This window comes from Rhineura floridana, chromosome 7, assembly GCF_030035675.1.
Source record: "Rhineura floridana isolate rRhiFlo1 chromosome 7, rRhiFlo1.hap2, whole genome shotgun sequence".
NCBI lineage: Eukaryota > Metazoa > Chordata > Lepidosauria > Squamata > Rhineuridae > Rhineura > Rhineura floridana.
In genome coordinates, this window is record NC_084486.1 from 146,559,638 (window position 1) to 146,577,681 (window position 18,044).

General features: G+C 46.9%; 1 protein-coding gene across 1 annotated transcript; it reads right to left on the bottom strand.

Moving 5' to 3' along the window:
* Positions 1 to 405: 405 nt before the first annotated feature.
* On the bottom strand, positions 406 to 16,560 carry LOC133389580 (cytochrome P450 2D26-like). The gene is made up of 6 exons (XM_061637519.1): positions 16,515 to 16,560; positions 16,090 to 16,269; positions 13,354 to 13,495; positions 6,148 to 6,335; positions 5,252 to 5,393; positions 406 to 1,270 (listed from the first exon to the last, which is right to left on the bottom strand). Exons 2-6 carry the CDS (start codon positions 16,243 to 16,245, stop codon positions 1,092 to 1,094), a joined length of 807 nt encoding a protein of 268 aa, XP_061493503.1. The 5' UTR covers positions 16,246 to 16,269; positions 16,515 to 16,560; the 3' UTR covers positions 406 to 1,091.
* Positions 16,561 to 18,044: the final 1,484 nt, after the last annotated feature.

The following is an 18,044-nucleotide window of genomic DNA, read 5'->3' on the forward strand; positions in this document are numbered from 1 at the left end:
TGGATGACTATTGTTGTCAAAACTAAGAGTACCAACCAGTGCATGGTTTATTTAGCTGTACCCACTGCAGTCTCACTGCAGTCCAGTGGCAGTTGGTGGTTCCATGTCAGTGGGACTGTGGAATCCCCTCCAGGTTTTAGTCTGAACTTTCAAGGAGCTGTCCAAGGTGCTAAAGCAGATTCCACTGACATAGAGCTACCAGCTGCTGCTGAACTGTAGTCTAGTTAGAGCCCTATATCAGAAAACAAATTAAGGGTACCTACAGGAATATGTGAACATTTACATTTCCAGTGTGCTGTCTATGATAGTCTACAAAATCACGTAGAAAACATGGAACTAAACACGAGAGGCATTCAAAACCTGGGCTTCACTATATTTCTTACAAAACAACAAGAAGTCTTGTGCTACCTTAGAGGCTATCAAATTTATTAGGACAGAAACATTTGGAGGCTATAGTCCATTTTGTCACAGTCACGAAGTGTGATTTCCACAAATTGTGCCCAAAGGTGGCTCACAATATATAAAATGGACTACAGTAAGAATAATAATGGTAAAAAATGTTAGGAAAAATTAGAAACAGTAATACTGATAAGTACAAACAAGGGAAGTAAGTCCATAAAACATTGTATAAAAACGATGCAACTAAACTAACCTATTTTAAAACTAAACAGGCAAGAGTATAGTGCCTAACTCAGTGAAATGATGTATAAGAAATGGGGAAGGGGAGAATCACCATTCCAAAGCATTCCACAGAAGTTCGCTACACTTAACTTCCAGGCATTGGCTGGTAGCCACACCTGTCGCTTGTGGCCAACTTCCTGCCTAGGTCTCCCCTCTCAGTCATTTCCCCATCTCTCACTTGGGGAGGTAAAAATTGCCAGTAATTGTTCTTCCTGGGAGGCTCCTCTGTGTGTGTGTGTGTGTATTGAAGCTCTCCTGAGCAACAAGTAACTAAGGTGGATGGTGGCAACTCAAAGAAGCTTTGGTGCCACTGTGTGCCTTGATGAGAATGGCAGAAAGAGACGCTGTCAAAGGCTCTCTGCCTGACCCAACCAACTGTTCCTCCCGGAAGCGGACTGCGGTCAGGTTGGTTAGCGTGGGAGAGCGAGGACCTTGTATGGGTGTGGCTGGCACACACCCACATTAATAGCTTCTAAACTGACTTCCTTTTCTCCCTCCGGTAGCTGGTACTTGAAGGCACGCAACAGGTTAGTGAAGAAGATGAAGAGTTCAATCCGTGCTAATGGTTCTCCGACGCATGCACGGCGCCCTGCAGAAGAAGCGAGGGGAAAATAGAATTGCTTCCACAAAAGAAATGCATAGTTCCAAACCAGTTCCCACTGTAGCTGTGCGATTGTGCTTTTTTGTAGACCAGGTTGTGGGGGGGAGGGAACCATTGGCCATCCAGATGTTGCTGAATTCTAATCAGCCCCAGCAAGCATGGCCAATGTTGGGAGCTGTAGTTCAGCAATCTCTGGAGAGCCAAGGGCTCCTCACACCTATGGAGACCAACAAAAGCATGATCACATATGGCACAGTAGCAGTCCACATCTTCCAACAAGCAGTTGGTTTGGAATTATGGTATACCTTTGTGGGTACCACCTCCACACAGCCTTGTTCTTACTCGACTCCTGGGCCGGCCTTTTCTTGCTTCCATGTGAGTAGTTGCTGCCCTTATGGGCCATTGGCTCAGTGGGTGGGAGGTCCCTAGTTCAAACTCCAGCATTTCCTGGGAAAACCCCTCAAACTTCCCTGAGGCCCTGCTAAGCTGCTGCCACTCAAAGTAGACTGCGGTGCCCTCCAAACGTTGTAGACTACGACAGCTATTATCCCTGGACATAGGCTGTATTAGTTGGGGCTGATGGGAGTTGTAGTCCAAAACAACTGGAGGGTGCCATGTTGGCTACCTCTGAAATAAACAGTACAGGGCAGAACAGATCACTGGTCGGACTCAGTACACAACAGGTGCTTATCTCTCTGCCCTCAGACATAGGGCACATGTACATTCACATGTAATGCCAAGTCATAGTTTGGCATTACCAGAATGAGCCCTCCTTCCCTTGTGCAATTAGTTAGCTACTTCCTCTTCAATGGAAACTGCGGGAAACGATGGTTTGCCCTAAAGTGGAAGTAATGACTTGAAATGGGGGATGTGAGGGGAGAGAGCTCATTCCTGTAGTGACCAGCTGCAGGCTGGTGTCACATTTGAACCTGAGTAGACAAACTCAAAGAGGAGATCCCTCAACAAAATGAGCTAAAAAAACCCCAAGTCATGAATTAAGAAAACCTCAGTTGATCTCCCTTCGGAATGAATAAATTCCTTCTCAGAGGCATATGGAGGGGACTAATATTCCCTGGAAGAATTGTGGTTTTCCCCGTGAGTTTTGGAAAAGCTGCAGCAAATCTAGGGGGAACAGTCATGCTTGGCAGCCGCTCGGTACAGGACATTTCTCTGATGAAGCATAGCAATGGAAGCATAATCTGGTGTCTCCGTCAGTGTTTTACTTTACTGTTACGGATATTTATTCTACTGTTACAAAGGAAAGATCTATTGTATTGTGCACAGCTCTCCCGATCCGCCCCATGGCCTTAATCTGTGGGCCCCAAGGAGGGCCAATCCATCTTGCCCCAAAGATGGGACCACCTGCCCCGCCACGGATCCGTCCCCGAAGTTATTGGGGGGAGGGGTTGTTTAAGAGGTTTTTTAAATTAAATGCATGGGGGGGAGAAGATTTATCTTCTCTCCCCCCCCAACTGAGCAAGCAGATGAGGGAGGGCTGAGGAGTTGAAGCCGCCACTGCTGCCATGATGGTGGCCCAGCGCAGCGCCTGACAGGAACTGCTGCTGCTGAGGGTTAGGGCAGCATGGGGCAGGAAGGCAAGGAAGAGGAAGAAGGGGCACAGCAGCTGTCTCTGCCTCACAGGAGCGCTCCCTGCTGTTTCTTGCTCTGCCAACTGGCATCTCCCCATCCACGCTGCGGCCTAGCTCCGTCCTTGGCCCCTCACCTCTCTCTCGCACTCTCTTTGCCACCACCAACACCCCCACCATGTCCTGCATGCACTACAGGTTCTCTTCTTCCTGCCGTAAGCCCCCGTAGCCCCGGATCACTCCGGGCCACTGTACCCAACCCGTAGCAATCTAGGGCTATCTGAACCCAATTTGGCCAAGGCCCAAAAGCCTCAGAAGCGGCCTGATTCAGCTCGGGCCTGGGCTGAATATGGAGCACCGTCTTAGTTATAAATATCTACGGTAATACAGGAATTTATTTTTCCATTGTGTATACAGATTGTGGACTGTGTATTCATTCATTGTTTTGTATCCCTGCCGATTATTGTGATATTTACATCTGAACTTGAATCAAAGTCTTTCTCCAGGTGCAGACATCAGAGTCTGACATAGGATTGATAGCTTGGTTTGCAAGCATAACTTAAGCCACAGTTTCCTGGTTTAGACGTCACTCGGGCTTCACATGCCAGGATATTTGTGTAGAAACTGGGTACATGGGATGAAGAGGCCTGAAGAGAGAGTATGGGCACAATGCTCATTCCATAGTCCAATAAGTCATGCTTTATCAGACCCGGATCTTGACATCTGACTGTTATTTTTTTTAGAGCTGAAGGTGGTAGGATAAAGATGCTTCCCAAAGCATTCTGTGTGCCAAGTTTTTGCAGTGCTCCTGAAATCTACAAAATGCATTGGACAAGAGACAGAGCAGGGACATGTAAAATGAGAATGTTATGGCTCAGTAACTGGTTAAGAAAGAGGAATAAATGGACAGTTCTCCCAATGGAGGGATGTAGAAAGTGGAGACCCTCAAGACTGGAACCTGTGCTTTCAAACTTGTTCATAAATGATCTAGAGTAAGGGGTGAGGTGACCAAGTGTGCAGATGATACCAAATTGTTCAGGGTGGCTAAAACAAAACAGGATTGCAAAGAGCTCCAAAAGGATCTCTCCAACCTGGGTGACCGACCAGGCAGTAAAATGGCAAATACAACGTGTAAAGTGATGCACATTTGGGTAAAACGTCCTGATTTCACATATATGCTCATGAGGTCTGAAACAGCGACTGGCCAGGAACGAGACAGGGGGTTGGGAGGATAGCTCAGTGGAGTCGTTGACCCATTGTGCAGCAGCTGTGAAAAAGGTGAATTCCATGTCAAAGATCAAGGAATTGGAGCAACTCCCCTGGGAGGACAGGTTTTAACATTTGGGGCTTTTTATTTTAGAAACAAAGGCAAGTTAAGGGGGTCATTATAGAGGTGTACAGAATTGTACATTGTGTGGAGACAGTGTACAGAGAGACATTTTCCCTCTCTTATAATAACAGAACGAAGGGACATCCTGATTCAGCAGCCCCCTTCTTAGGATCTTATGTTGCAGAGAGCCATTCTTTCCTATTACACCACCTCTCTTTCAAAACAGTTGCTTCTCTCCAACTGCATGCAGGGACAGAATTCCTGTGACTACCAAGTCCTAGAGACGAATGCCAGACAATGGTTCTTTAGTTCACACCGCTTGCAAGCTCTCCAGTAGCGGTCATAAATGGAAATATACTGCCATCAAGTCAATCCTGACTTATGGCGACCCTACGAACAGGGTTCTCATGGTAAGCGGTATTCAGAGGTGGTTTACCATTGCCTTCCTCTGAGGCTAAGAGGCAGTGACTGGCCCAAGGTTGCCCAGTGAGCTTCATGGCTGTGTGGGGATTCGAACCCTAGTCTCCCAGGTCGCAGTCCAGCACCTTAACCACTACACCACACTGCGGTCAGAGATGCCATAATGGAGTAGCTGGCTATTTGGGTACTCCAAAAATGGTTTTAATGTTGACATCTCTGTATTCCATTGTCGCTGAGCAGCAGAAGTCATGTTGGGAAAAATCCTTCTCATCTGTTGCAACAGCCAAAGGGCTGCCCACAGTAAAACTCCACACATCCCCAATCAGACTGTTACCCTATGGTAAGGCTGGTTCTATCTGGGCAGATCCACACCACGCATTTAAAGCACATCACTTCTCCCAAAGAATCCTGGGAACTGTGGTTTTTCCCCTACAGAGCTACAACTTCCCAGCACCCTTGACAAACTACAGCTCCCATGATTCTTTGGGGGAAGCTACGTGTTTTAAATGTGCATTGGATGGGCTTTAAATGTATGGCATTGACCTGCCCAAAGTCTACTCCAAATCCAGAGGTCACACCATGGATTTAACTATTAAATCTGCATTCTGGGAAGAGATGGAATCAATACTTTACCTGTTGAAAAAGGTAAGAAGGCTTTGTTGTTCACAAAATTGTCTTCTGGATCGAGGAAATGCCTTGGGTTGAATCTCCAAGGGCTCTCCCAGTACTCTGGATCATGCAGCACGGAATGGAGGTTGGGCAGTACGAGAGTTCCCTGTAAAAATAGGAGCCGGGGGAAGGAATTGCATTGGCTTTGTAATTAATTGCTATTGACAATTAATTAGCTCAGTGGCAGAGCATCTGCTCTGCATGCAGAAGGTCCCAAGTTCAATACCTGGCATGTCCAAGTGAAGGTGGGAGAAAACCCTGCCTAACTCCCTGGGGCGCTGCTGCCCGTCAGTGTCTTATTCTTATTAATTAGATTTATTAGTTGCTTGCTACCCGAGGGGCTCCAAGCGGCTTACAACACCGTTAAAAACAAAAGTAAATATACCATATAATAAAGACAAATAATAAAACAATAACAGTCGCCCCCACACAGCCACTGAAAGCTTGGGCAGCATACTAATGACAAAGCAACATCATCTCGGTCCATCAAATGTCTGGGAGAGAAGGTAAGTCTTTGCCTGGTGCTGAAAAGGTGTTAATGAAGGTGCCAGGCAGGCCTCCCTGGGGAGCGTATTCCGCAGATGGGGAGCCACAGCTGAAAAGGCCCTCTCCCTTGTAGACAGTACTGAGTTAGATGGGCCGATGCTCTGACCCAGTAGAAGGCAGCATCCAGAATGTTGGCTATGACGGAACGCTCAATAGCCAGGTGGTCCGCAGGAGCCCAAGGCACCCCAACTCCTGACTGGCACTAGCTTTTTATTTACTTATTAAATGTATATCCTGCCCTTCCTCCCAGAAGGAGCCCAGGGCAGCAATGATGGTCACAATTGTGCTGTCTTGGGTGGCGGAGTGTCTTGTACCTTTTGAAGGGGGAACCCCAGCAGAGTGATGTCCTCCAAGCACTTCCGAAAGGGACCGGTGATTGAAACGCTGCTGTGGCGCATGACCTCATGGAGCACGGCATTGGTGTACGGCAGTTTAATCCGGTCTTCATATGTGATGATATGAGAAGGTCTCAGGATGGCATCTATTTCCTCATGGATTTTTTCTACACATAAATAACTTAATTTATATCGGCGGAATTGTTCTTACTCTTTTGTCCTATTTTCTCCTGCAATCTAATTGATTTGAAAAGAAACAAAACCCTGTTTGCATCTTCCCTCTGCCCAGATCAGAGGTGGAGAACCTGTGGCCCTCCAGACAGTGCTGGATTACAACTCCCACAATTCCTGACCACTGGTCATACTGGCTGGGGCTGATGGGAGCTGCAGTTCTCCATTCTTGTCGTAGACCCTTTGGCCTTCAGGCATGTGGAAAACGGGTAATGAATGTTTATTTTGACCTTTTATATGCCACTTAACACTGTAGCTTCTATGTGGTGAACAAGGAGGTTACAAAAGGGACAGAAGAGATAAACCAGTTAAAATTAACCATAAATGTAGAAAGGGTTACTTAAAATGCCTGCTGATTTTTTTAAAAAAGAGTCTTCACTAAGCACCTGAAATTCAATAGCGAAGGGCCCCTCTCTGATCTCAGCTGGGAGGGAGCATCACAGAATTGGGCCCACAATACTGAACACATGGCACTTGGTGAATTATTTATTTATTATTTATTTAGTTAGTTACATTTCTAAACCGCCCTATAGCTAACAGCTCCCAGGGCGGTGTACAACAAGATAAAATCACAATATTTAAAATACAAGCAGGTGAGTATTGCGCCATACAATTATAAACATATTAAAACAGAAATAAAATAAAAAATAAAATAAAATAAAATTAAAATAGGCTTAAAATGCCTGGGCGAAGAGGTGGGTTTTTACCTGGCGCCGAAAAGATGACAGAGAAGGCGCCAGGCGTATCTCATCTGGGAGGGCATTCCATAATTTGGGGGCCGCCACCGAAAAGGCCCTAGATCTAGTTACTGTTCTCTCTATGAGTTGGGACCCGGAGAAGGGCCTTGGACGTCGAGCGGAGTGAACGGGTAGATACATAGCGAGAGAGGCGTTCCATCAGATATTGCGATCCAGTGCCGTTAAGGGCTTTATAGGTAAGAACCAACACTTTGAATCTGGCCCGGAAACATATTGGAAGCCAGTGCAGTTGGGCCAGAATAGGTGTTATATGGTCGAATTTCTTCGTCCCAGTAAGAACTCTGGCTGCGGCATTCTGCACTAGCTGAAGTTTCCGAATCGTTTTCAAAGGTAACCCTACGTAGAGAGCATTACAGTAATCCAATCTAGAGGTTACTAGAGCGTGAATGGGAGCCATGTGTCTCTGAGTCGTGGAGGACTGTGATGTTCCTATATTAATGTATATATGGTAAGTGTTGGTTGTTTAGAAGATACATGGTAAGTGGAGTGAAAGAGGAGGGGGAGTGAATGGGCAGTAGAATGCTAGATGATTGGCTGAGTGTTTAAAATGGCTGAACGTATAAAAGGAAGAGTGAGAGTGGAATCTGGGGGGAGAAGAGAAAGAGTGGGTTGTTTGGTGGGTTTGAGAGAGTGGTTTGCCAGGAGAGAGTGGAGAAGGAGGGGGGTGGAGTTCGGATTAGTATTGAGTAAAACCATATGCTTATGTGCCTTAAGAAGAAATCTTGTTAATCTTGTTAGCTTTGTTATCTTTAATAAATACTTAATTTGGTTTACCAAAGGCCTGATCCTTGGCTGGGGTTTCACAGACCAGAAGGGAGGGTAAGGTAATGACCAAGGCTGAAGGGAAACTGTAACAAATGGTGGCAGCGGTGAAGAGAATAACAATACCAGTATTCAGAGTCTCTGGGAATACTAGTATTAGGACGTGACTGGTGGTTGCCTAGCAGGGGGATCTGTTGAGATCTGTGCTAGAGCGGGGAGAGAAACAATAAAAAAGGACAGTCCGGACTGGTGGAGTCCCTGGTGGTGCCTAGTGACAGGCAGTAGCCACACGCAGGTAGGAACCTGACAGGGAGAGCCAGGGAAGGACGCCTCACAAGGACCACTAACAGCGACTCTCCCAAACACTTCAATGATCAGGGCAGAGATATAAGGCATCCAGCAGTCCTCAGGGTATACAGGACCCAAGTTGTTAAGGGCTATGCCATTTAAGACACAACACTAGTCCATCTTGCCCTGTCCATCTTGACAAGCTGTGGTTGCCCACTTCTTTACCTTGCCTCTTTCACTGCTGCATGACAGGCAGCATTTCAACCTGTGCAGCTTATCTCAGTATGGAGACACGGAGATGTGGAAATTGCATTTATTGACAACAAACAGTGAGACCCAGTTCTTCAGAGTCTTGCCTACACCAGGATCACATAATCGGAAGCCATGGAGGTCACACACCCCTCCAACTCTCAATATTTTGCAAAATGCTTTGCAATTCTTACTCATTCTTCCAACACTGCTGAGAAAGGTCAGTGATATTTAATTGGGACTCCACAATTGTTGGCTTGCTTTATAATTTTAGGAGCGTCCATGAGGTCAGTTTACTGAATGTGCAATTGATTTGTTTAGTTTATTTAAGAAATTTATTAGCTGGCATTCAAAAAAATCAAAAATAAATGTAATGTGCCTGGTTTTGTTTTGTTTTACATAGCAGCTGTGGAGGCCCAGTGAGGATCAAAACTCTGCTCATGCTGGCTGAGGATGATGGGAGTTTCAAAAGGACCTCACAAGCTAAGTGAATGGGTGGTAAAATGGCAAATGAAATTCAGTGTGAACTAGTGTAAAATTATGCATATTGGAGCCCAAAATCTTAATGTCACTTATATGTTCATGGGGTCTGAACTGGTGGTGACTGAACAGGAATGAGACTTTGGAGTTGTAATGGATAGCTCGATGAAGATGTCAACCCAGAGTGCGGCAGCTGTGAAAAAGGCAAATTCCATGCTAAGGATCATTAGAAAGATATTGAAAATAAAACTGCCGATAGCATAATGCCTTTGTACAAATCTATGATGTGGCTGCATTTGGAGTACTGTATAGAGTTCTGGTTACCTCACTTCAAAAAGGATATTGTAGAGTTAGAAAAGGTTCAGAAGAGGGCAACCAGAATGTTCAAGGGGATGGAGCAACTCCCTTATGAGGAACGTTTGCAGCATTTGGGGCTTTTTAGTTTAGAGAAAAGGTGAGTAATGAGGGGAAACATGACAGAGGTGCATAAAACTATGCTGGCATGAAGAAAGCAGACAGAGAAAAGCGTTCCTCCCTCCCTCATAACACTAGACCTTGAGGACATCCAATGAAGCTGAATGCTGGGAGATTCAGGACAGACAAAGGAAAGTCCTTCACACAGTGCAAGGTTAAACTATGGAACTCCCACCTGCAAGAGGCAGTGATGGCCACCAACTTAGATGGCTTTAAAAGAGGACTAGACAAATTCATGGAGGATAAGGCTTTCAAAGGCCACTAGCCACAATGGCTATGCTCTGCCTTGATAGTCGGAGGTGGTGTGCTTCTGAATACCAGTTGCCGAAAACTGCAGGAAGGGAGAGTGATCTTGTACTCAGGGCCTGTAGGCAGGCTTCCCATATCATCTTCATCATCGTCATCATCATTGAATTAGAATTTATTACCCGCTTTTTAACCAAAGGTCCCAGGGCGAGTTACAACAAATTTTAACACATAATTAAAAACAGTTAAACACAACCTAAGTAACGTCACAAAAGATCCTCCATGGCGCAGAGTGGTAAGCGGCGGTAACGCAGCCGAAGCTCTGCTCACGGCCGGAGTTCGATTCCAACGGAAGGAGGAAGTCGAATCTCCGGTAAAAGGGGTCGAGGTCCACTCAGCCTCCCATCCATCCGTGGTCAGTAAAATGAGTGCCTGGCATATGCTGGGGGGTAAAGAAAGGCCAGGGACGGAACTGGCAATCCCACCCCATATATACGGTCTGCCTAGTAAACGTCGCAAGACGTCACCCTAAGAGTCGGAAATGACTCGCACTATAAGTGCGGGGACACCTTTACCTTTTAACATCACAAAAAATAGGGTGGGTCCTAAAAATATACATCGGCATCTGGTCGGCCACTGTGAGAACAGGATGCTGGACTAGATGAGTCAGTGGCCTGATCCAGCAGGCTCATGTTCTAAAACTTCAGGAGGGCACCAGGTTGGAAAAACTGGCTCAGACCCATTCACAGAATTCAGGGTACAGATACACCTGTGGTTTTGCTGTCTTCAGTGCATCTTCACCTTCATTTTCTGAACATGGGGACACATGATACTAGCAAAACTCCACCCCTGTTTACTACATAACCTTGGACGTTGCAGCTCCACTGTGGTTTATCTTGGAGTCAACTTCACACAGATTTCAAAACTGTTTACTGCATAACCTTGGACGTTGCAGCTCCACTGTGGTTTATCTTGGAGTCAACTTCACACAGATTTCAAAACTGGTTGGCCATCAATCCCACTTTCCCTCCACGGGTGTCCAATGAAAATGCTTTTCTGTAGGCTTAGGCAGATGTAGAGAACCATTGTGGTGTTGTGGTTAAGGTGTTGGACTACCACTTGGGAGACCAGGGTTCAAATCCCCACACAGCCATGAAGCTCACTGGGTGACCTTGGGGCAGTCACTGCTGGTATAGCCCAGTGGGGAGGAGAGCCTGGCTGGGAGTCCAGATTCTGGGAGTTCAATTCCCTGCTCATGTCTCCTGGGTGTCAAGGGCCAGCTAAAGATCACCCCACAGTGAGTGGCTCAGGGGTTATGTGCCCTGCCCCCTGTGCAGCTGTGGGCAAGCTGCATAGTCCCAAGGAGCCCAGTTGCCCCCCAGCTGGCAGTTGCAGACAAGGAAGGGGCTGGCTTGTGCAGCTGTGGCAAGCTGAGCAGGTCCTAGCCAGCTGGGGAGGACTAGCCGCAGAGGGAGGCAATGGTAAACCCCCTCTGAATACCGCTTACCATGAAAACCCTATTCGTAGGGTAGCCATAAGTTGGGATCGACTTGAAGGCAGTCCATTTCATTTTCAGACAGATGTAATGATTGCCCAAATTTTTCTGTGGGCGGTCCTAATCCGCAGTGGGGAAGGGAGATGTGTCCAAGCTGGGGATGGAATCCTCTCCTTTTTAAAGTTTTGTTTTTAAGTGTGTGCCCTAGTGGTTGTTAACAATCCGATTCCTTTTTCCTCCAATAACTCTTCCTCTGATTATATATATATAATCTTGCTTTGCAGAGAATTATCAGTGTTATGATTTATTCATGAGTCTCCACTGGTATTGATCTTTATTCTGAACTCACTAATTATTGCCTATTTACATTCCTTTTCAAGTTCATTGCAGAGCAGATTAAGGCAGATAATCAAGTCAGTGTCTTCCCCCCTGCTGCTGACAATCAACACCTCATTCCTCCTGCTGCTTTCTGTCTGTCAGTTACAATCAACACTTCATTGACATTGGTGAAAGGGAATACACATTTGAAGGGCTCACATAGAAAGTAGATCGCTAAACATATCACTCCAGCTATCTATCATTTTAAAGCAATTTTTTGAAAAAAAGAATGGGGGGGGAAGAAGAATGAATTGGAAACCAGGCACGTAGAGTTGCTACTTCAAAATTCTCTCCGCAAAGGCAAACACATTTTAAACTGCATTGTGTTCTTGCTGCTTTTGAGGTAGCTAGTGTGACTGCAGCCTGAGACAAATCAAAATCACAATAAAGCTGGGCATAAGAAAGTTATTTCTTTCACAGAATGCTTGTAGCTTAAGTTGCTTTTACTGGTCCAACAAATATACATCTGTGTGTGGAAGCGGGGCTTAGGTGCTGCCCTGCCCAAACCCACTGACGTCAGACACGGATGCAGAGGTGTGCTTTCCTTTAGTAGATTTAATGGAAAGCTTCAGTTCAGAGCACTTCATGAATCAGCTTGAAGGTTACAAAGGATTCAGCATCATTGCTAGGAATAGCTAGGCATGACTACACTGTACTAAGAGGTTGTCACAGCAACTAGACATGTCTCCTTACCAACCTTAAGTAAGGATGGATGGGCATCCTACTTGCATGAACCGGGTGTCATGGCTGAGAGCGCACACACACATGACTGCTCCTCCTTAGAGGGGCAGCTGGAGCTTGTTGAGCTTGCTGGTGCCACAGCCTAAGTGTCTGAGGCAAAGATGGCTGATCCACCTCAGCAAGGTCCTCCCCAGCAGGGGGAGGGGGCTGTTCGGTGGTGACAGTGGAGCAGGTGAAGGAAGGGGATGACAGGTGGATAGAGAGGCTACTCCCAGACCGGGTTGGGCCTCCTCACTGGTAATTGGATCTATAGGGGCAGAGTTGTCACTGTCCATAGTGCGAGAACTTTCAGAGTCCAGTGCTCCTGAAGGCTCATTGTTAGTGCCATCTTCCCATTCAAAGCCCTCCTCCTCCTCTCATTGAGCTGCTCCACACGGCAGAGCTCGTGACAGGTGCATAGATTCATACTTGGTTGTAAGTAGGGATGGAAGGCTCTATCCATTTCAGTTCTCTCAGTTTCTCATTTCCAGCCTTAAATTTAGTTCACATCTCTGCAGCAATTTGTTTTTTTAATCCTCATGAAAAAATGTCAGCCTTTTAGTGTGAATTTCTCCTAATAAAACACATTTTTGTATGCAGATTTGACTAGAGTACACATTTTTGCAAGCAATTTCCCCTAATATAATTCATTTAATTATGTTATTTTCAGTAATATATTCATTTTTGTGCACATTTCCACTTAATATATGCATTTCTGTAAATACTGTTTGGTTGGAGAACTGCATTGCAGAATTCAGATGTGTGAATTTTGAAGGATGGCTGTTTTGGTTCTCATATTGTTTTGGAAAGTACAGATTTGATAAATTTGGTTTTAAATGCTAACCAAATTGAATTGCTCCCCCATCCTTAGAAGTAAGAGATCTGATGCAGCCCCTTGTCACACCACTTATCCATCACGTGATGGGCATTTCCATTCACACTTCAACACAGATGCACATGGAGATTGCGGATCCGCATCCCCAGGTGTTGTTCCTTGGCTGCGTCTATATTCTTGCAGATGTGTACATCTGGATTGAGGAGCATTGCTCTTGCGCCGGGAACATGCAAACCTTAGCAAAGCACTTTGCAATGACATTTACCCACCTTGAACGTCTGGATGTTTTAGCAAGTAAAGCAGTCCCCAGCACAGGATGGTAGTTGTACTCACTGTCCCTCCAATCAGAAGGTCAACAACAGTTTGAACCAAGTTATCTTCATTGAAAGTGGATGTCGGGTCATCTTTGCTCTGTGGGGAAGAATGTATTAGAACTCAGCATAGCTCAAACATGAGGAATCTCTGGGAATTCTGGATTTGGCTTCATGGTACAGAAATGTCTGGATGTTGGCGACAGCAGGGAAGCTCACGCATGAAGTTAGATTTTAAGAGGGGCAGAAAAACCAAATGACTTCTATGCTGTGTGGCACACAAACACACACACACACAACTGCTGCTCCTGCTTGCTTCACTCATCAACCCCGCATACCATCACCAGAGCCCTCTCCTGTACCCCCACAGGGCTCCCTAGAGTCCTTCCTCATGCCCCCCACAGGGGTTCCCAGAGTTCCCCCATGCCCCCCACACCACCTCATAGGGGTCACAAGAGCTCCTCATGTGCTCCCCACATGGGCCACCAGAGCTCCCTGTGCCTCCCATGCCCCCTGTGCCCCTCAGCCCATGTTGGAAGCAGAGCCAGGTCAGTCAGGATTGCTGGAGATTCAGTTGCTCAGCAGTTGGGGCCTCCGAGACCCCCCCCTTTCCTCTGCGGCTCCTCATATCACTAGCAAAGCTGCTCTGGGAAGCTGGTGGATCTTCCCGTTAATGAACAGCAACATTAACAAGGGCAAATACAATAGGTGTATTTGTCTGGTGCTTTTAAATTCTTGCACCAACCTGTGCTGGTTTTATGGTGGCTTAAAATGGAATTTATGCTGCCGCCTTTAGGCCAGTTTTTAGATGGTTTCTTGTCTGTTGTTTTATGTTGTTCAGAACTGGTTTTATTGTTTTGAACTTGGGACTGCATTTGGTACTAAGCTGTAAAACATCCAGAGGATTTAGTTATATGGGCAGCATATAAATGTAACCCCATCAATCTGCAGAGCCCTGGAGTGGAACTTTCAGAGCCCTTTGGATCTCAGACAGACTAGCGCATGCCTTACTGGTGGGATCCAGCCAGGCTAGTCAAATGTGCTTACGTGGCCTTATGCAATCCCTTCACAGAGAACTCTGGTGGCAACTTCAAGACTGACAGATTTATTATGGCACAAACTAGGGCCAAGTGAGAACTGCCATGACCCTCGGATTGGACTCCCCTCCTTCAGGGGATAACACAGAGGACCCTGAATCAGACGGGGAATGGCACACAGGGCTAGCCCCAGAAGAAATTCTCCAAGGCGAGCCCACGGCGCGAGTGCAGTTCTAGCCTGAGGATGACACATTTCCATCCTCTCACCCAGAAAGGCCAACGCAGAATTCCCAGTACAACTAGAGTCTTCCTCCACTGAAGTAAAAGGGCAAGTACACGCTGCGTGATCATGTGCATTCAGTGCTTGATGCAAGCACCTTTTTAGGGTGCTCTACACATGACCTCATCCCCATGTCCTTCCATACTCTTTGTTGATCTAAAGTGCATCCTGCTGGAACGGTTATCATCCGCTGTGTGCCAAGAATGCCCTTCTCAAGTGCTTACCTGCACGTGTCCCCAGAGAGAGCTTCTTCAGGTCACCTCCTAGCGGGGCAGACCTGCTGACCTTGCAAGGCTGTGCTACCCCCCCAATAGTTTTAAATTTGTTTATGAATGAAATAGGCAAAATAGGAAGCAGTGCTGTCCCTTAGCAGCCTGTGTATACCAATGTATATCCATGTATATCAGTATATCAACACACCAGTTGCCAGCCACTCTCTTTTGAGACTGCAAAAATAACTTTAAAATGGTCCATGGAAACACTAATTGAGGGGAGGGGGATTTCAAAACACACCCACCTATGTGTGCAGACAACATGGATAGCGCTTGCTGCTTTAGATGATGTTACTGCACAAATATGTGTACAACTGCAAACCAATATGTAGAAAAGAACACTGAGAAAATGACCTCTGTGTATTTCAAAGTTAGCATGTGTACATAGCCAAACAGGGCCGGCACCAGACTGCCTGGGTCATCATGCTCCCCACCCCCCTTCTGATGTAGGCGGCAAGGGCTTAAATAGGCCTGCTTGTCCCACTTCCCACGTTGCTGCATCAGCACCCTGAACTTGCATGCCTACCATAATCCAATAGGGTGGCGGGGGCATCAACCCCTTAGGGATGCTCCCACCACCATATTGGGTGATGGCAGGCATGTGTGCTCAGTGTGCTGACATGTCAATTCAGGAGGTAGGTGGGGTGGGCAGACCTATTTAAGCCCCTGCTGCCTACATTGGGGGGAGTGTTGCTTGGGAGGGTGGTGCTCCCGTTCCACGATCCACAGCAGCGTCAGGTCACTGGGCGTGACGCAATGCTAGTGCAGATCATGGAGCAGGCACTCCATCCTTCCAGCCTAAGGAGGGGCCCTTCTGAGCTGTAGGGGCCCTTGGCTGTGCCCAACCTGGCCTCCCTCTAGCACCTGGCCTGCTGCCAAAGATTGCTGGAGCAGACTGAGCCCCTTTAAGTGAAGAGGCACCTTTCAGTGAAGGCAGAGCTTGCAACAGAGATGGAGCTGCTGTTCAACCTAAGGTTGACAGTTGCTGGAGCAACGTCAGAGCTCTGCTCTTTTGTTAGTATTCAGCCAGAGCCCTGCACATGACTGCCTCTCCTCGCCACAGGACAGTATCAATGAGGATGCTGAACAAGAGCTAAGTTCTTACCTTTGCCATTTGGTCCAGGTAGAGGTCAATGAGATCATCTGGTTCCCTGCTTTCTTTCCATCTTTCCTTGTGTCTTTGGACTTGTTCCTCCACTAGAGCGTGGATGAAGTCATTGTACTCGAAGGCCTGCTGATGCGTCCCTCGCAGGCGGCGCATGATTCTCGGGAAGACATTGTATACCTGTGGGGAATAAAGCAAAATGGAGGCAAGGACAAGTGTCCCGAATTTAATTCTGAGGGGGCCTTAAAAGCCCCCTGAGAAAACTTTTCAAGTGGTTGGCAGACCGGTTTTCAGAACAGGGTGATGCTCGTGCAGAGGTTGCACATTCACCTTGCAAAAAGAGAGGCAGGTAAAATAAATAAATAATCAGGTTTTGGCCTTGTGGCAGGTTAGAATATTTGCCCGTCTGTCCCAAGATGACCTACTCCAGGTGTGGGGAACCTTCTTCTCCATGAAGGGCTGTTTGAGTGCTGCAAGCGGATGGTGGGCCACTCAAGCCAAAGCAAAAAGTAGGTGGAGTTTTGCAGCATTGCAGGATTGCATGGCATGCCCTCTCCCTCTCTCCCCGCCCTTCTGCCCTTCCATATCTCTGTCCATTTTTGGCTCCCCACATTCCTTGGCTGCCATAAGTGCCAAAGGGGTGGTGACCCACCAAGAGCAGCCAGTCCTCTCTTAATCCTAGAGCTTGAGCTTCTGTTCCCCTTCTCCCATGTTATAATCACTCCCTCTCTGCCTGCCTTCTTGCTGAAGCCTAGCTCTGCCCCCATAACTCTCCAGAAGGAGAGGGGGACCCCAGTTCCCCCCCCCCAAGTAATTTCCCACAGAAAAACAGATAGGGCAACAGGACCCTCTGATCCTCCAAACAGCTTTCTTTCCTTGAGAATCATCCAGCCAGTCAGGATAGATTTGCTGCAATTTGCATAAAAAGTGGTTCATTACAGAATTACACCCACAACCAATCTGCTGCCAGCACTTCAAAATATCCCTCCTCCCATTTTACCCTGATTGGTGGTCCTGGACCAATCATAATTCGTTTTAGGGTGTTTTCAACCAGTCACTTGCTGCAGTTCTGTTGTGAGAGGGGAACTTAGCCAACACACCACTTGGGAGACTGGGCAAGCACCAGCAGAAGGAGCAGATAGGTGATGTTGCTTTGGTTTATTGCAAGGGTGGGAAACCACGAAATTCTTGCCACTCTGCCTGATTGCTAAGCAACACCTCCACTCATCCCCCCTCTTGGCTAGTTGACTTTAACCCTAACAGATTTAACCCTTAAGTTACACACTGAATGATCTCTGCTGTTGCACTTCCAACAGGTTTGACTTAGTTTGCGGCAGCATAATGGAAAAAAAACTTTCAAGTGATAGCAGTAGGAGTGTGAGGAAACTCACCCCGCCCATGAAAGAAGCTGGAATGAAGACAATCCTATATGTAGCTTTTATCAGACTGTTGAAAGAGTCGTCCTCATTAGGGAAGCGATGGCCAAACAGAAAAGAGCAGATGACGTTGGCTACAGCATGGCTTATAGGAGTTTGTGGGTCAAAGGCTGAACCTGTGAATGCAGGAAGTATTAGTTACATGAGCACCGGGGTTGGTGATGTTTAGTGACAGCAGGAGAGAGAGTCTGCAAGAGATAAGGGAGCAAAATCATAAGAGTTGGAGTGGGGCTGGTAAAATGGGCAGTGGGGCAAACCGTGAAATCACCCTGAGCTCCTTAGACCAGAGGCAGGGAACCTTTCTCAGACTCAGAGAGCCACATTCCCTTCTGGATGACCTTCCAGGGGCCACATTCCCTGGAATGGGTGTGATGGGCGAGATCTCAATGGCTATCTCGCTGTGCCACCTTCCCCAGGTAAGACACGAGCTGCAATTGGACCCTGAATCGAGTGAGGAAGGAAAACATGACCCAAACACAATAGAACTTTGATCAAAGGTTCTAACTGCCCCAAAGAAGC